Source organism: Acanthochromis polyacanthus, chromosome 15, assembly GCF_021347895.1.
Source record: "Acanthochromis polyacanthus isolate Apoly-LR-REF ecotype Palm Island chromosome 15, KAUST_Apoly_ChrSc, whole genome shotgun sequence".
Classification (NCBI taxonomy): Eukaryota; Metazoa; Chordata; class Actinopteri; family Pomacentridae; genus Acanthochromis; species Acanthochromis polyacanthus.
This window is the reverse complement of record NC_067127.1, coordinates 11,008,736-11,029,104: the sequence shown is the minus strand read 5'-3', so window position 1 is coordinate 11,029,104 and position 20,369 is coordinate 11,008,736. Positions and strand designations below refer to the sequence as shown.

At 42.0% G+C, this 20,369-nt stretch overlaps 1 protein-coding gene across 1 annotated transcript; it reads left to right on the top strand.

Moving 5' to 3' along the window:
* Nucleotides 1-938: 938 nt before the first annotated feature.
* On the top strand, nucleotides 939-16,476 carry sfrp5 (secreted frizzled-related protein 5). The gene is made up of 3 exons (XM_022190067.2): nucleotides 939-1,968; nucleotides 10,941-11,018; nucleotides 14,959-16,476. Exons 1-3 carry the CDS (start codon nucleotides 1,410-1,412, stop codon nucleotides 15,285-15,287), a joined length of 966 nt encoding a protein of 321 aa, XP_022045759.1. The 5' UTR covers nucleotides 939-1,409; the 3' UTR covers nucleotides 15,288-16,476.
* Nucleotides 16,477-20,369: the final 3,893 nt, after the last annotated feature.

Here is a 20,369-nt window from a genome sequence, read left to right as displayed (position 1 = left end):
ACCAGCAAACGAGCCCTCTAAAATCATTTGTATGAGCCTGCATTTACATGTACAGTCCATTCACGTGAAGAAAAGCATTAAAGCGTGACGCAGATCAAATGCGAGATGCAAGAACACCCTCCGTGTGAGCCACCGATCCCACATCCTGTTCACAATGCTACAGGCTTTTGAATCTGAATGCGAGCCTCCTAGTGAATTTACTCCAAAGATGAAGGCCCTCAGTGTGTCAGTGGCACTGATAGAAAGAGACAGAGGGGCAGCGTGCCTCTATTCACAGCCAACATACACATTAGCATAACTCCCATAGTGCGGGGAAACCACCTATAGCCACCTGTAGCTGCACAACCCGCACTCAATAAGGTCGCCTCTCCCACGCTGCAGCTCTTTGCCACCCCCTTCATTCACTTTCTCCTTCTGAATTTTCTTGCATTTACAGTCGTGAATGTGTAATGTGCGAGTACGTTTTCTCACCGGTGATGCCAGCAGAAACCTGCTGCCAGACTGTTTTGAGCTAATGAAGTGAGCAGGCCTGAATGGTAAGCAGGCATCCTTTGTTATGTGTGGAGCAATCTGCAGGGAGCTTGCTGAGTCTCTGATGAGCAAATGTGAGAGGGGTAGAAAGTTTAGAGATGTTTCACAAAAACAACATGACCAAGAGGATGACAACATCTGCTGGGTGTGCTTCCAACCAAAAAATCTTGTGCACATTGGAGACATGAATATAAAAAATACAGAAATTTGCCCCTCTCTCTCTCTCCCTCTCTCTCTCTTCTGTTAAGTTGTTCTAGAGGAGGGGTTTTGTTGAGAATAAGGGGCAGAAGGAGTGTCCTGAAGGAAAGTGGGAGCCTCCCCCTGGAATTGTGATTGGCTGAGGCTGTTGTGAGTGAGTCCAGGGGAGGCCAGTAGGAAGGTGAATGGTCTGGGAGCCTGCTAGGGGGCAGGCAGCTGAGGAGAGCAGCCACCACAGCCTCTTAAAACTTAGGTACTCTTCAATACAGCTACAGACTGATAGACAGAGAGCAGGGGAGAGCTGGAGACACTTCTGAGAGAGGGCGAGGGAAGGAGAGTGAGAAATTGTCAACAGGGAAAGTTAGAAAAATTAGAAGTCCTGCTTGTGTGCTCACCCTGCCCTGACTGCTGCCTCCCCACTCCACTACCTGGGGCACACATACACAAACACACAGGGAGGTGTTTCAGGGAGGCTTAGAGGGCTGTTTCTCCAGGGAAGAAGGGAATTAAACACTTTTGTTTTCAATCCGCTGCATCCATACTCAGGAGAAAAAAAGGGATTACAGCTTGTACGCCTGCCCCACTTGTTCCTCTCTTCTCCCAGCATTTTGTCTGCACTGAGTCACTTTGGAGACTTTGGATACAACCTTCTTGAATTGTTGGTCTGAACTCAGAGAGGCATGGCACACGGACAAAAGAGCCCCAGGTGGGCATTAACCCAGGGCTCCTTCAGCTTGGCACTGGGCCTGTCGCTCTTCTCCCTCCTCCTCCTCCTCCTCACCGTCTCGGCCGCAGATGAGTACGACTACTACAGCTGGCAGTCAGACAACTTCCACAATGGCCGCTTTTACACCAAGCAGCCCCAGTGTGTGGACATACCAGCTGACCTGCGCCTGTGCCACAATGTGGGCTACAAGAAGATGAGGCTGCCCAACCTCCTGGACCACGAGACCATGCCAGAAGTCAAGCAGCAGGCGGGCAGCTGGGTGCCCCTTCTGGCCAAACGGTGCCACGCTGACACGCAGGTCTTCCTGTGCTCGCTGTTTGCACCGGTGTGTCTGGACAGGCCCATTTATCCTTGCCGCTCGCTGTGTGAGGCTGTCAGGGACAGCTGTGCTCCGGTGATGGAGACCTACGGCTTCCCCTGGCCAGAGATGCTGACCTGCGACAAGTTCCCCATTGATAATGACCTTTGCATCCCCATGCAGTTCACTGGGAACCATGCGACCCTGCCACCAGGTAAGACAGCTGAGTGCACAAACTCATTCAAGCAAACTCTCACACAAAACTAGTTAAAAGTTCATTAAAGTGTGAAAAACCTTAATTTGTACGGCTCTTAGAGACATTACTGGTCAAAATTATGGTTTTAAAAGCAGATAAAAATGGTTGTCTGGCAACACTTTGCACAAACTGTAACAAATGTGAAAGTCTTCTCAGCATAAGAAGTATGCTGTGTCTTGCTATATTGATTGATTGACTCATTGAATATTTTGTCTAAAACGTGATTTATATTTTGTGAGAAATATTAGCAACTATTCTGTACACGGGTTAAAACATAAAATAATCATCTTAAAAATGATGTTATTGCTATTCTGTGACATGTTGTCTGGATACAAATACTGAGATAAAACACTGTTAAAGGACAACGAATTCAGTAAAACAGTTTATTTCTGCAGTGCAAACTTCTGGAGTTTGATTTATCTCAGTAACAAGATTATTAAAACAGGTGAGTGTCAAGACCCTGCAGAGTCAGACACAGTGGGAATCTGTGAACCGCGAGGCTGTGAGGTTCATATGTTTTCCTGCACTGCAGTTCTGACACACGAAAGCTTAAGTGAGAGACTGTCCAGAGGAGGTCAGTGAGAGCAACAGGAACGGGTTCAGGCTACAGGGGAAAAGTTCTCGAGTAAGTGCACAGTTTAGGACGGCTCCTGTCCATCCACATTCGCCTGAGGGAAGGACAGAGACAGACTGACAGAGACCCAGAGACTGAGAGACTCCAGCAGCCAGATCATTTGCCGAGTTAAGATAAATGGGCTGTGATGTTAAACATATCTTAACTGAAAAGGTAACACACGTGCACATGCATGCACACACAGTTTTATCAGCAGACGTCCATCAACAGCCGATCAATCAGCCGAGTGAAAGGAAAATGTTTTATTTCAGTGCGTGCAACTCACAAGACGGTCTGCAGAGTGTCAACAAATGAAAAAAAAATCAATACAAGATGGATTAAATAAGAAGAAAAATACAATAACTAGAGTTTCTGAGAGAGTTTGATTGACACAAAAAAGAAAATATATATATATTGTCACGGGTCATGATTGAGAGGACTGACAGATGGTCCAATAGTGAGCTTTGAGAGAGTGAGTGGGAACTAAATAGATAGAAATAGGTGTGTGGATGTGACTTTGTGTATATGTGTGTGTGTGTGTGTGTGTGTGTGTGTGTGTGTGTGTGTGTGTGTGTGTGTGTGTGTGTGTGTGTGTGTGTGCACCACGGCTACTTAAGCAGTCTCTTCACAAAAGCAGTCAGCGCACACAAGGAGAGAGAGGGAGTTGATGAGAGTCTTTAGACAGTGGAGGGGGACGGTCCCCACTGTGTCCCAGTCTGCTCAGCCATTGTTGGGTCTGGCAACCAGCAGGCCAATTAGCTAGAAGGCCAATTACTGAGCTCCCACTAATTAGTCGACATGACAGGACAAGAGACGCAGGCAGAGAATGGGAATCGCTAAAGTGCGATTGTCCCTGAGAGAGCCCAATGGAGAGGAGAGAAAGGAGAGGGAAGCGGGAGAGTAAAGAGAGGCAGACAGCGCATAAAAGAGGAGAAAAGCTGCTTCCTGCAGTATAAGAAGTGTCCGCCTCTCTGCTTTCAATAAGGACTCCAAGAAAACGGTTTATTATTCACATTACTCCACTTCTCGCCATTAACCATTTATTGCCAAATCTGCTTTGGTTGTTCCCGTTTCTGCATGTTAATGTTTCATTCCTTCACTTGAGCTGTTCTTGGATGGATAGATTGATTTCCCAAAGCACTGAAGTGAACTCCAATAATGCCAAAAACATATTTTTTTTTATCATTTTAGTCTTGTCAATCAGTTGTGTGACATATCTTTGCTTTTTATCAATAGTGGTCACGGCTTACCGACATCTGTCTATCGATCACCATTTTCAAAAAAAAAGTGGGCAAAGTTCACTGGAGGATTCTCGGGTGAATAAACGTGGACCTGACTTTTTCCATTAGGGTAAAGGTTTGTTCTGTTTTTGTAGGACTGGTATCAACTATGTGACATTTTGGGTTTGCAGAGTCATAATTCATTCTTTTGCATGCTCCCTGAGAAGGAGGCAGCTTAAACTTCATTCATCACCTCCTCAAACGGGCAACTGTTTGCTGATCGTATCTAATCAAATAATGATCAAAGATTAGGGAAAGTGGCGCAACATCAATGTAAATGTATCGAGGGATCTTTGTTATTTAGCAATTTAACACGGAGCCTAAAAAAGACGAAAATCAATTTTTAAAGAATCAGATGACAATAAATGCAAGAATTAAATCTGAGGTTGTGTTTTTGTGTGTACATATTTGCTATGTGTGTGTGTGTTTTTGAAACCGAGCATACCCATATCACTTCTAGCCTGAAGGCAAAGTCACTGACATGTTGCTAAGAACCAGAGATTCTCAGATGTGCCGATGAGGCCATCCCGAGGACAAGCTTTTGGCTCTAAAACACGTACCACACATACACACACACAAAAATGCAGCCAGTAATAATAAAGAGGCATTTCAGCTAAGAACTCTTAGAAGTGGGTTTCCTGGGAACCCTCTGTGTTCATTGGAGGACACTGACGATTCCCTTTACACGGGATCATATGAAGAACCATGTGGTAATCCTAATGCTGTGGAGTTCAATCAATCACAGACATTAAGCTCCGCTCTACCTGCTGCTCTCCCCATTCAGGAGGCCCAGATGCTATCTGAGCTATTCTGCAATTACATGGCATAGCACGGTTCGAGGACTCCTGTGGAAACTAACAGTACAGAGTTAGATTCACTTTCCACCTCTCTGTCACAGCCAAAACTGAGAGGAACTCCACCACCTGAGCTCAGGTTGTGCGTGTAGATGATTTTTTGGCGTGTGTGTGTACGTGTGCTGTTAGCACTTGTGCCTGGTTTGTGCACGTTGGGAGCACATAAGTCTGTATATTATACCAGGGAGAAAAAATCAGACTGCTGACAAAAGAGGGCTGAGGCATCCTGGGAGCAGAGAAAAGGCCAGTTGAGTTCAATCTGCCAGGCTGAGCACCTTTAATGCCAACCTATCTGCTCCACCTTGGTATTTTAACGATGCTACCTTTAGCTACTGTCAGCATCTGTAAATCAAAAGGTATGATAACAAGTGCAGAAAGGATTCTCTCTATTTTAGGGCTTGTGGTCGGCCCTACAACTCAAATTGCACAAGAGATAATATGCGTGTTGTCCAGCGAAAGTCAGTGAAATTGCACGGTGTTAAGGATATTGTCTGTTCTTGCCGCACTCGGTGATGTGACCAGTGTAAGTTACAACCATGCTAAAGGAGACAGGCAGCACTGTCAGGTCCCGAGCGGCACAATGGGCGCTACTCATGTGGCCCTGGCTGCTATATGAAAAGGAAAATGTGATCCAATGCTCTGTGCATGGAAGACTGCCGAGGCCTTTTGAGAATTTTCTCTTCTGTATAGGATTCCTACAGAGGCAAGGAGCGTGCTGTGTTTTAGGGGGCTCCTCGGGGCTGCTGCGGGCCATGTTTAAGTCCTCCTCTGTCTGTCTGCATGCCGCATTTAAACAGATGTTAGACCCTCCGACGTAAATCACACGCCGCATTTCATCCGCAGCCCAGCACCGTTTTATGTCATAAGTGTTGCTGCTCGTAACTTAAAAGGTCCAAATGAGGCATGAGATAGTGACCCGTACATACTTGAAATGGAACCGTCTTCCCATAAAAGTCATTGTGACGCTCAGGGCTGCAAGAGAAGACATACAAGATGTGTCAGGGAATCACATGATGAAACTGTTGGATCGGGTTGTGCTCTGTGTGGAGATGTGTGTGTGTGTGTGTGTGTGTGTGTGTGTGTGTGTGTGTGTGTGTGTGTGTGTGTGTGTGTGTGTGTGTGTGTGTGTGTGTGTGTGTGTGTGTGTGTGAGAGAGAGAGAGTGAAAAAGGAAAAAAAAAAAAAAAAGAGTGAACAGGAGTGTGTAACTTTGCACTGTAACTGAAACTTCACCCAAAGTGGAAAAATGATTTCAAGCAAATTTGTGAAATGTTGCCAACACAAAATGTGATTTACAGTGTTTGTGTTTCCAATTGCATGTTTGAAGTAAACTAAAGAGATTCTTAAATGTGACCTAAATGACAAATGGAGTCCTGAGCACTTTTAGTGATTTAGTGATGACCACAATTTATGTTGTTTATACAAAATTTATTTAGTGCAGTAAGCAATTTCCTACTGCACCAACTAATTACAGCAATATAATGATGTCATCACTGTGGTCACAGAGGACAAATATTATTTCACACTGGTACATGATGACACTTTGTGCATCCTTCTTTATTGAAATTACTTTCACAAATGGCTTTCCACATCAAATAAGATTGGTATATTTTTGTTGGAGATTTCTTTTGGGATTTCTTGCATTTTTCTATTCAGCCTACCTAATTTGTTAAAAATATTTTGGTGGAACTCCAGGTTATATGTAAAACAGGAGGAAAAAGACAGTGAGAGGGGGAAACAAACGACACAGCAGGGGGAAATGGAGAAAGTGATATTAACCTCTGAGCTATGACTAAGTGAAGTTGTGCAGTTAAATTCTTGGACTCTTGCCGTACATCATTTCCACTCTGGCTTTCTGTTTAAAGATTAACAGCAGGGTTTCCAACAGACCACCACCTTATTCACCCTGCACCCGTCATCCTTTTCCTCTTACCCTTAATCATCGCCTCCCAACCTCCTCATTCTCCACAACAATAGCTCTGTGAGACAACAACATTCGTCACGATGATAGGGAACATTAAAGTTTCTGCAATTAAGTTTATAACCCGGCATGCAAAAGCCAAAAGAAGCACGCGAGAGGCCAAGTCCAAAATCAACCAGAGCAAGAACATGATTTTTTTTTATCCTTGGTGAAAAAAAAAAAAAAATCTTCACCTGCTTCAAGATGATGGTAAAACTATATTAATGATCTAATGTCAAAATATTTGCTGAGTAGAAAATGTGTCTAGGAAAATAAAAGAAAAAAGCCCCACAGCAGCGACTCCCAGCAGAACATGACGGTGATTCCCCCAACAGAGACCAGAGACGGGGGCAGTCGTTGCTTAAGTGATTTCTCAGCGGCATCCAAATGGCGGTTCTGGGTCCAAGCTCAACTAAGTTTCACGGAGGGCCTGCTTTCTCCTGACACATGCTCTGGCATTAACATGAACGGGCCTCCTGCCAACATACCACCCCTGCGAAACCAGAATGAATTACCATGGAGTCTGCAGAAGACGGAGCAGCTTCAAGGGAGTCATTCAAAACAGACAAATCCAGAGAAGTTTTGTTTTCTCTCTCTCTCTCTGTGTGTGTGTGTGTGTGTGTGTGTATGTGTGTGTGTGTGTTTCTATTTCCATGCTCCTGTCCCAGTCTCCATGTCAGCACCAGACAATTAGAGGCCTGACCCTGTAGGGCCTCGCAGGTCTCCTGCTTGTGAAAGCATGGGAACCCTCAGAGGAGAAAAAACTGGCAGCTAACTCTACAAGAACATGGTTCAGCTACCTCTGACACACACATATATACATACACTCGGCGGTGGTTAGGGGGTTCACCTCCCCACGACCCAAGCAGCGAAGCATGCTAAACTTTGACCCCTCTCATTATCTGGCCAGACGCTGAGGTTTGGGCTGGGGTGATAACCTCTGAACCCTGACTTTTAACCCAGGAGCTGCACTGTGCTGGGACAGTCCTGTGTGTGTTTGTAATCGGGAGACACAGAGGGCAAGAGAGAGAACAGGGAGCTCTTGGGGGAGAATATATTTTGGATATTGTGGTGGGTGAATGACAGAAAAATTTAGCTCTTCTATAAGCAGTCATCCTGAAAACAAGCTGCCTACTCAGCAAACGATTGGTGCTGTTTTCCCTTCAGACAAGTCGTCTCTAATCATATTTGCCTGCCTTGTAGGTGCATATATGTGGTGTGGGGAGGATTTCTATACCACATCCTTCTCACCCTTCTGACCCTTTCTAATATTATACCCTGTCCCCTCTCTTGGCTAAGGGCTGTGTTTTGTGCACCGATATTAGATGTGTGCGGCTGTAAGTAGCCTCTCCTGGATTACATGGAGTTTGTGTAGTAATTGACATATTAAAGATTTATATTGAAGCGGCTTTGGAGAAAATTACCTGCTTTTGTGTGTGTGTGTGAAAGATGAAACTTAAGGCCTCTGAGAAGAATGTTTATAAGTGGCATTGGTAAGAAAGGCAATTTTAATGAGTAAAATAAGACAATTAATCATATTTCCGAGCAGATTTTGCCAGTTTTCACTTGTCCATCTGTGAAAGTCTGAAAACAAACAAGGTCTGACAGTGAACACAGCTTGAAAAAGTTGAAAGTAAATGCTTCATGTAGGGTCCTCTCTCTCTCATGATGCGTCTACGGTGTGTGGGTGAACAACAACAACAATCACAAAGTCCCATATCAAAGTGACTGAGTGCTAAACATGCTCTTGAGCAAAGCGCGCGCGACCATAAATTCTGAGTTAAAAATAAACGGAACTTGTTGCTTCGGTTTCCCCTCGTTGTTTCACAATGTGTGGTTGCTGTGTGGCCTGAGTGCTGGCTGCGTCTGTGTACTGAATCACTTTTCACCATGTTCAGCAGCTCCTGCCACAGCGTTTACCTTTCTGCACGGCCAGGACCACGCCTGCACCACCAAAATATACAACGGCCAGAATAAAAAACGTTTTCTCCGGTGTAATTGCAGGGCAAACATCAGTCAGCCTGCTGCTCTATGTATTCACTCCGCAGCAAATAGCCTCTGACAAGAGGAGGGCGGCTGCAAATAAGTGCCTGAAAAGTGCTCAGGGCTTAACGATTTCATACCGACACGACTTTGGGTTTTGCTCACTGCACTTGACTAACACAGGGTTCCTACAGCTCTCAATATGTTAAATGTAAGACTTTTTAAAGACATCCTGTAATTCCAAATGTAAGGTACTTATTTTCTCCACTACTACCGTGTGTAAAGTCCTGAGCACTTTTTAATGTTGGCATAGATCCAAACAGTCTAGATGAAGCTTACCGGAGCTGGAGGAAATAATGTTAAAGCGTAACATGAGACTGGATCTCAGATGCTCCCCATGTGAATACAGAATATTGGGTAATTTCAGGTGTTTATTGGTGGCTTTTTAAAGTGACTTTATGTTTTTTCGACTTCCAGTGCAAATGTAATGGGTTTATAAATAAAGTTCCTAAGTTGATTGTCATCTAATTCAAGGTGTCTCAGGCTTAAAATTGCCGATTCACAACAGGCTTCAGCCACAAACTAAATGCACTGTTCTTAAGCCAGTCGAACTTGCACTTAACCATATTAGTTGAAACAATTTTACCCCTGGAAGTTGTTACACCACACACACTAGCTGTTTGTGCTCCTATAAAATGACCAGGCTGCACAGTTTGCATGAGTTATTCCATTTCATTGAGGAGTTGTGCTAAAAAATTACCAAGACATTTTTTCTCTCTCTCTGTCTCTCTCTCTCTCTCTCTCCCTCGAAATTAATAATAAAGATAATATCAATTTCAAAATCCACTTTATTTTTAGGGCTTGTCAATATCGTATTCTAGCCATTTTAAGATCTAGAATTGAGATTATTTCATTTCAGACTGTTTGAAACTTTACAAGTACATGCAGAAACCCTGTACACAGTATTCCTCAGTCCAAAGAGCTATTTTGTGAAGGTTTCCGGACACACGGGGCTTTTCTATTGGCTGGGCTTGATCTTCTTTAGACACGCTAAGCTGAGCCAAACTGTCTATACAGGAAGTGCTCAGGCACAGAATTGCACATAAACCCAGTAGATTTGCAAGTCTGAGAACTGTTAGATGCTCTGTTTGCATGTTTTTCTTAAAACCAAAGATTCAGAAGTTTCTAGAGAATGAAGACGGATGGATGAGTAGAGAGAAGCCACAAGCAAGAGCAAAACTGAACATGGAGAAATGAGAAAAGGGAAATGGAGAAAGTAAAACAGGCACAAATAATTCAAAGATTTAAAGAAAGAAGAAGAAACTTTATATTGGTTCAGAAATAATCCAGAAGTGAGCCGATATCATCACCCTTTATTTTAACTCTACATCTAGAAAACCGATAGTCATGGAAGACAGCACTGACTGACTGAGTGGTGATCAATGAAAAATGAATACAGCTGAAATTTAAAAAGAGATATTTAACTATGCATCTAAAACTTTGCTGGGGATGCATAATTATAGTAGTTAGAAAAGAATTAATTATGTTCTAAACATTGCATCATTACTGCACCAACTCTAATCTTCTTAAAAACATATTGTGGTCTTTGCAGTTTTATCTTTAAGTGGAATTTAGCTGTGGCATATTTTAGACAAAATATTATATTCACACACTATCAGCTCTGGGCATAATAAATTCAATTACTTTTCTTTTGAGGCTGTCACAGTTTCCACTTCACAAACCAGTGGCCGTGTTCCGTTTACATACTACATTCTCATATTTCTGCAGCTCATGTATTAATGCTTACCGTTTTTGCAGTTAAATACAGCAATTTGCATACTGCAACATCCAGCAGCAAACAGGGGAATTCTCCAGCTTTGGTGGTGTTTAATTTTTAAAATTGGGTCGATGGAGAGCATGGAGACATCAAAGCACTTCTAAGGTCCCACAGTAACTGTTTCAATTACAGTCTTCTTATTGATGAATGTAACGGCGTCCACTGAGGGGCCACTCACAGACTCAAACAGATAAAGAAATTTATGTCACGCACACCCTTGCAGACATTTTCGTAGTGTTGACGGGCTCATAATAAATTTTGTGCTACCAGTTTATCATATTCACTAAGAAACCATCTCCCTTGCATCACCAGTTTTCTACCAGTCTGACACAGAAACACAAAGACTGAATACTATGTGAGTAAATCTACTGACTGTCTGCTGTCATTATGTTTTGTCTCCTCAGTGTCGAAGGTTTGCCCGCCTTGTGACAATGAGCTGAAAGCAGACAACATCATGGAGCACTACTGCGCCAGTGACTTTGGTAAGTAGCAGAAATTGAAAAGAGTAAGACCTGCATACTGGCACACTAATGCACAGCAGGGTTTCCCACCTTGTTGAGAACCTGCAGTCAGCTAAACTTGAAGAAGTGAGTTTGCAAGTGACCGGCAAACCGGCAGAAAAAGTACAATTGCTTCACGCACGACTTTCATTCAAGTGTAACACTGTAAAAAAACTGTTTGACCACAGGAATTTGTAGTTACAAGCCTGTTTTAGGGCCCAATTACTTGTGGATTTTTGGGGTTGACGCTAATGAAATTCTGATATAAGTAGAGATCGCATATCGCTATTTTGGTCGATATTCTTCTTAAGCATATATACCTACCTTCTATGATAGAATTATACTGAAAAGGGAAAATAGTAGGTTATTCACTTAGCCATGCCATTTCACAAAATATTTACCATCTTCATTTGAAGACGGCACTTGACTCCGCACCACCATTTGTTCAACTGTGGCCTGTGCTCTGCTACATGTGCTGCAGTACTGATAATATTAAAAGCAATGGAGTCTGAGCTACTCTGATGGACAAACTATGCACAATTTATATATTGTACACTGTACAAACCTGTTTTCACAAAATTTAGCGCAAATAAAAACAATAAGATCACATTTTAAAGCTTTCTTCACACATACGTATTCCTTATTTCACTGCTTCTCTTCTTTCTCTCCTGTTAAATCTCATAATCACGGCAGTATTTGTTGACTGTGTCCAAAACTTTTGACATAAAACAGGTAGCACCCCATGTTGCACTAGTCCCCTCTGCTACTGTAGCCCTTTTCTTCTCATGAATCGATGAATTCATTCAATAACCTCTGGTCATAAAGTCCATTCAACACTATTTTCTACACTTTCTACTTTCCAGCATTCCAGTTTCACCACAGTAATAACCCACACATTAAGCCAGAACATAATTATTCCATTATTTCTGCTCATCCAGGCTTTTGGCCCGTCATACTCCACAGCAGCCGAATTTCTGCCTGCATGGACGATTGCCCCAGTGTTTAGAGTTAATAACATACTGCTGTCCATTTTCTCTGGTCATAAGAATCCCAGTGCTAAATGAGAAACGGTGACAAAAAACCTCGCACAACCTTGGGTGACTTGTGAAGAGCAACACTTTCGTTGCTGAACAGATTTGTGAAAAACAATGTAATTGAAAATGAAATGTGGCCAGACTGACACTAAAATCTATGCTGCAGTGTCTCACAGGGGAGACGTTTTGCAATGTATCACAATTAACCACACCTACAAAACGGCCAGAGTATACAGAGCATGGCTCATTATAAATAATACAATAAATTAACATTCAGCACATCACATCCAGCAACAACACACTGCGTCTCTGTGCACCTTGCTTACACTCTGTGCTGCAGCCAAAACCGAGGTTCATCCCTATCACTAATCATGACATTACTAAATCACAGATATTTATTTGTCTGATTAATTGCAGGATTACTTATCTCAGTCTTGTAACATGAGGGTGTTTCAGGGATTAGAAAGCAAAACACAGATTCTTTCTGTTCATTAGAATGAAATATGATTATGTGGGAAAACAGATAGTCGCCCACAGACAGACGTTTCATTGGCGAAGAATGTATGTGACTGGATGAGACAGGAGAATAAGTCGAGAAGGCAAGATAACGGTCTCGTATGGATTCGGAGATCAAGGCGAGAATAGCTCTCCAGTGTTATTCTATAGGGCTGTAGCTGATTACAGCTTGATGTCATCCCTCATGAATGTTGTCACCTATTCATCTTCGGACATTGTTCTCTCTCAGAGAACTTTCTGTGTTTTATTACAGTCCACTTTTGATGTCTGATCTCTCAGCATTCCTTGCTGGGGTATTCAGCAGCACGGTACAAATGACAGGGATAGAAAAGAAAGGCGGCTGGGATGTGAGTCTAGCCCTGGGATGTGGGTCTGGCCCTCCACCTGGCTGGTAGAGGAAGTTTAGCCGAAAGAAAAACCTGGTTCTCCTCAAAACGACAGCACACTTCTCTTTTCCAGCTACCTCTACGTCTTCACCCGCTCTGCTCACTTGAAAGAAAGCAAGTTTGTATAAAAACGTGGGCACTGCTTGTCACAAAGATACTGACCAGGCTGCACACTGGGCCCCACTGCATCACTTAAGGCTGAATATGACTGAATACGGGTGGGCATTCAGAATGAAGTGGGGGTGGTTGATTTTATCCCCCTTACCTTTACTTAACATATACATACACTTGAATGCTGTCATTCACAAAAATACACACATGCTCAGGCATGTAGGCACGGAAAAGCAGTACATAAACACACGCTCTCAGTGCAGGAGCTGGATGTGAATCAGGATGTGAACGAGGGGCAACTCAACGCACACATTCCTTCTTGAACATGCTATCACTTCACATGTACTGTATACCTATCAGAGTGTACTGAGGGATGTTTATGCAACCATAGACAAGCAGGCGAGAAGTGAAATGGCGATCTTCCAACAGGCTTGGGTACATAGCGAAGCTTCATACCGACCCTGCGCCTTTGCCCGACCTATGATTAATTTCACCTGTCAAAATGTTCGCCCTGAGAATTCCTCTCTCAGATGCTTGGCAGTACAATTTTAATCTTTTAGCATGTAAAAATATGAACTTATAAACATGAAGCTCAACGGGAGATAGAACTATATTAGGCTGAAAAACCCAAGTTTGCTGTAAGCCAACTCCACATACGATGAAAACGTTGAGGTTTTCTGTTATGTTTCCTTGCAAATACTCAACAAAGGAGGTGCAATATGCAAAGGAGGGGCACAGCTTACATCTGATTATAGTCCTGATGGACAGGACAGTATGGAACGACAACAGATGATGGAGTTTCCAAGTAGCAACATTAGTCATGCTGTAATCAGAGCTGTAGACTTATGATTTGGACATAGACTTCAGTCACAAAAGAATTTTCTAAACATTTTTAAAAAGAGGACTAGAACCTCAACCTGAGTGTGACCACTGGGGACTTGGCATAAAAAAACAAATACGTAAGTTGAGTTTTGATCTGGTAAAAGACCTGGGAAAACCAACAACAACTTAATCTGCCACATCATTTTTTGGTCAGCAGACTTGCAATTTGCGAATGAATACTTGTAATTTGACTTATTTTGCCACTGACTATATATGAAAATAAACAACAGCCCCAAAACTTCCCAGAGGTTTTCAGAAAACCAATTTTAAAGTTTAGCATGGTGGCCATCGTCATCTTGGCAGTGCCTGAGTCCTATTAACTCTGAAAGTGAGAAAAGACTTGGAACAAGTGTGGAGTTGAGGCGGGGCATGAATGTCCAGTGACAGCACCCAACTCAATCAATAACTTTGCACATTATTACAATTTAAACAAAATTTCACCTCCAATACAGTTGTCATGAATGGGGAAATTAGCTATGGAGACCAAAACAGTCACTTGTACCAGGCCATAAACATGTTTATTTCTGCTGTAAAATTGGGCATTTTACCACAGGGGTTTAAGGGGACGAATTCCCTTTTCAGGCCAGCCTCAAGTGGCCGTTCAAGGAACTGCATGTTTTGCTACTTCTCTGCTGGCTTTATTTTCCAGCCTGAGAGCTTTCTATTTATTGCTCATGTGAAAAGATTTACACTAAACTTAAAATGTCCTTCTTTTGATTTATGTTTTCTTCCCCTCAAGTCAGACATACAAACACACACAGGATGCAGTTTTTTGCAAACTGCGGGAAAGACTAAATGATGATGCTCAGGAGAGGTGTAAAATAGCTGCTTGTTTGGCACAGCACAGAGCTCAGTGCTGCATTTGCAGGAAGAAGAAATGTCACAGCTGCTCAAAGTAACAAGGGAATGATAAACAGCTTCTGGGTGTGAGTATCTGTGTTTCATAGATAAACGTTGAATCGAATTTAAATATACCCCTCTCTTCTCTTTCAGCCCTAAAGATGAAAATCAAGGAAGTGAAAAAGGAGAAAGGGGACCGCAAGCTGATCGCAGCACAAAAGAAGAAGAAGGTTCTGAAGCAGGGCGTGCTGAGGAAGAAGGATCTGAAGAAACTGACCCTGTACATTAAGAATGGTGCCAACTGCCCGTGTTCTCAGCTGGACAGCCTGGGCTCCAACTTCCTCATCATGGGCCGCAAAGTGGACCAGCAACTGCTACTCATGTCCATTCACAAGTGGGACAAGAAGAGCAAAGAGCTCAAGTTCGCCATCAAGTACATGAAATCCCATCAGTGTCCCACCTACCACACCGTCTTCCAGTGACGTGGCTCGCTGCAGTGTTTCCACAATTGCTCCCCACATTCCGCCTTGTTCCATATAGATCCTAATTCCTGTTTCAATAATGTGTTATTGAACTCCAGATCCCCGCAAAATCTGTTACCAGTCCTTTACATAGTCCAACAGGGGTTTGGAGGGTGCTAAAGCTTTTATTTTCTCAGTTTTTACATGAATAAGATAGTCAAAGGCCTTCAAAAAGTATTAGTTTCAGATCATAATTTTATTCCAAGGCATTTTCATCTACCCCCTTCGATTTAATGAGATGCTCCTCAACAATCCTCTTCTGATATAGTGCAACCAATCACTTAAATCATATCTTACAGCAACTTTATCAGTTATATTGCATTAAGACAGGTAAATCTAAAAAAAAATAAAGCAACCATCAGAAGGCAAACATGCTCCGTGGTGTAATGATTATAAATAGAAATATTGGGAATGGAGGGAAAGGCAAAGTTTGTTTCTGTGTATAAAGAACTGAGAGAAATGATAAAGTATCTGTAGGCTATGTGATGTGCCAGCACACACACTGGCACAGAGCTCCCAGGAACAACATCAAAGCAGAGCAATGTAGATGATCCACTTAACTGTATGTTTTAATAATGTAAAAAGTAGGTAATTCAGATGAATACTAGATGATTAGAAAATTGGGCTTTTTTCTTTTATCCCCGCTGGGAAAGAAGACCGATGGGATGAGAGAGACTGACGGACTGGATGATGCTTCCACTGACTTTGTACGTTTCCGTTTCTGTGGCCTGAAAGAGGGAAACTTGAATATTTTTTGCTTTGTGAATTGGAGAGAGATGGAAGTAAAGGCTTAGAAGACATCTTCCTGAAAACAAGTGGAGAATCAAAGAGAAAGAAAGAGAGAGAAAGAGACTCTGGACTGATATGTCTCTGGTACTCACTATTTTTCACTATCACTCTTCAAATGTTTCTTTTTTTGTACTTAAATTTTAAAATTTGCTTCAGTTAAGCTTCTATGGTATGAAAGCAGAAATCATACATGCAGACATAGCACCTGAATACACTGTTGCCATAGCAATAAAAGATGAAAATTTAACTTTGACAATATTTTCTAACCCATTAACCTGTAAGTAGTTCTGTTACTGAAATAGATCTTTGTTTTACAAAAAAAAGTAAATGAATAAAATATATTTGAAATTTTTATAAAGAATACCTCTTTGAAATGTCCTTTTTTCTTCATCTTTGCTGTTAAACAACAGCATGCACACTCATTCATGAAGTAAAAGTTCCTTTTCTGACTTTTTTCATCTGGACAATCATGTTTGCTTGGTTGAGAAAACACATCAGTGAATACAAACACATGCCTGCTTTAGAAATATTCTTACTTGCTTCCATACAGTGCGAGGTTTTGTCTGTTTAGCAATGTTAAAAAAGACAAATAACAGAAATTTATCAGCATTTTACATGTTTAACATTTAACATCATTCCCATTGACCAATGACATGCTGTCAAGGCATGGCATGGATAGAAAAGGAAAATACTGAGATTTACTGCTTTTTAATTTTCCTTTAATCATTTTAGTTGCCCAGCCATCCATCCGACACTGGACAAGAGGCGGGGTACATACACCATTCCATCACAGGGCTAACACAAACAGACAACACACATTTTCAAACTCACAATTGTTTAGAATTCAGAATACCAACTAACCTACTATGCCTGTTTTTGGATGGTGGGAGGAAACTGAAGCAACTGGAGGAAGCCCACTCTTTGCACAATCATTGCAAACAAAAGCATCTCAACTGACCAACAATTTCAACCTCAGAATCTTTTTCTGTGAGATAACAGCGCAAATCACTACACCTTACTTCAACACCTAATATGTAACAATTACTGCTGTACCCAAATCATAATTTTATTTGTTGAATTTTTGCTGTCATTTAATCTCCAACTACCATTTGGATTTGTTTAAATAATAAGACAGTCAGCACACATATATTTCTGTTTAAATCAAGCTCTTTGAGCGTAATCTTTTTTTTTTTAATTCAGTTTGATTAAAATAGTTTAACAGTTTACAATAAGTTCAACCATTGTCTGGACCAACTATGCAGTGATGAGGAGAATGGAGAGAGAGATCTATCAATAAATTTTATGGCTGACTACAGTAACTTTATCACCACTGTCAGCATGCCATTCACAGTGCCTGTTCTGTCTTTTACACACTAGAGTTGCTCACTTCCCACAGCATTGGAAATACCAATAATTTAGGTTACCCACGAGGCCCGTTCTTTTCAAGAAAATGCTTCGACAGCAACAAGAATATCAATACACCTCAAGTTTCAGCTTCTCTAATCAGTTATTCAGAGGCGTAATGCATGTTGTCACATGGACAAATGAAAGCTCAACTCAAAGGATCTGGATCAAATCAGGAATCTTCGACTGATGTTTCGAAGCATGACCGTCGAAAGGGCATCTGCAGAGAAAGTTCTTTTTGCGTTATGATGTGCTGATTGCACAATAATTACAATTTTGGTACACTAAATTGCTGTTAATACCCTTTTAATTGCAAAATTAAAACACTACACAGACCAGATGTATATGGCAGCTTTTCCAACAAGCATGAGGGCACATATAGGATAAGAATGCACATGGTCCTCCTTCATTTCTCCTTTCAAAGAGAAGAAAGAGGTGACATCTTATTTATGTTCTGTGCAATGCCAGAATCTTCCAGATTCCCAGTGAGCGGTTAGATTTACTCAAAGCATGGGCTACAAAACCACCAGTATTTAATGTTAAAGACTCAAGGACTGACGCAGAACGACAGCAGGCTGCAGTGTAACCGACCAGCTTTATCAAAACCATCCACAGTTTAATCACTTTAGACACACACCAAAGTAAATCACTGCAATAAAAAAGATTTGGCATCTTTGTTCTCCAGAACACAAAATGGATCAACTGGTGACACTCTACAATGTTTACTGTCGTCCGCCCATATTTCCCAGAATGTGGAGACTTTTGGAGACCGTTTGAAGCGTGAACGCCAGTAGAGCAGTGACCTATTTCCAGCGATTGTGGAGATAGTGCACAGGCTCTCCACTTTGGAATGACAGAAAGGAGAGGACAGGCATAATGAGTAGAAATGTGCTGGACAGGACTGCCTTTATTGAAAACTCTTACCAATTCCGTGAGCGATCAAAAACGATAAACACTGAGCTTGAAATACAAATGAGTTGAAGAGGCCTTTGTTGGAAGGCGATGACCCTCCTTTAGATGTGAATGGGGACACATGCAGTAGATAAGGTGTACATTAAAGGAAAATGATGAGCAGCTTTCATTAAGCGAGACGTGGAGAGAAGTCAAAGAAGGGGAAGCCAAGAAAGAGGGAAGGTGAAAAAGGAGACGGGGGAGAAACTTGGCTGGATCCCACAGACACACATCAGCACCTCCTCAAAGGTCACTTGCGTAGTTAATAAGGGCCTGATGAGGGACCAGCGACACACATTAAAACACATACGCACTCTCAAAAGACACAAAAGCTGGAAATAATAATATCCCGACAAGCTCTCATGATCTTGCTCGCCTTCAATACAACTTTAATTCACACAATGAATTTCATCAAACACACTGTACATAAACTATCACTGGTTACAGAGAAAAGTAGTGAAAAGGGAGCTTACTACACACACATACACACACACTGTGCAGAAGAATGGCCACATTGTCTGGTTTTATTGCGGTGTGCTGATAAGCAGCACCTTTTTCACAGTTGAATAGTGCCTGTCTGTCAGGCTGTCACCTGACACACACACACACACACACACACACATACACACACACACACACACACGCATACCACACACACACGCATGCGATGGTCACTCATACAACCTTAGTTACACCGTGCATTCCAAGAGTTAATGCTACAATTTGCTTTTTTATTTAACATGCTTTCCCTCACCCACCCACTTGTTCTGTTTAGGCTGGCGGTTTTTTCGACATTTTCCATCATTTCTTTTGACACAAACCAGAGAAATGGGTGTGGTGGACTTACAACCACTTTGTGCCAGATCTGAGAAAATATTTGTCCTGTGTGATAAAGTTCATTTGGGAAATGAGCTAATGAAGCCTGAATGTATGCGCTGTAAATCAGATTTATGATGTATTTGAACACATACCAAGACTGAAACCAGTGGCTGCAAAATGCTGATCATGATACGAATCTTAAGTCTCTGGATCACTTTAATTGTATTTATCTTTATAAGTTATGGACAGTAAAAAGAACAAATGTCCACTGATACAATATTGAATATTAGATTTCACTCACTATGGGTGGAGAGAGCATTACAGAAACCCTTGTTCTTTGATTCTGGGCAGCCAATTTAAAATAAAGCCTGATGCTGTGCACTTAGAAAACGTAAAGACTATAAATAACTCATTGTTACATTTCTTTAGAAGAACAAGTCACAATCAATGTCAGTTATGTAGACAAGTTGTAAATAATCCTAAAACTTGTTTAGATTCTCAAAACTAAACATCAACGCAGACATGAACACTCACTCTTATGCCAGTGAGCGTATGAACACACACGCAGACGAGCTCATACGCACGTTAATCAGATTTGACTTGTCCACCTTAATAGAAACAGACCATTATATAACATTCTGGAGAGTCAGAAGAATTTCTATTAGTTGCAGCGTGCCTCTCTTTACCCACCACACAAGGTACCATTAAAACAGCATTAGACAGTAAGCCAACATCCTTCTGGCCTCAACCACCAGACCACCTGTCAGCGGGAAGGGAGGACACACAGTTGTACTTTCATTTAGAAGAAGGAGAGCGAGTGAGGATGGAAACAGCAGCACACGGACAGAAGGAACGTGCTGGCTCCGAGCCTTGGCCTGCTTTGATTATTGAAATGCAATAAAGATGTTGCATGCTGTTGTGTGAGTGTGTTTGTGCGAGTCAGGGAATCATTTTCTCCGTACAATAAAGCCAGAGAAACTCTCCATGCAGCACACAATAAGTGAGAAAACAGCTTTCCATTCTCATTGACATGCAAAAACGCTCAAGCTAAAACATGAGCGTCGGCTTGTTGAGAACTTT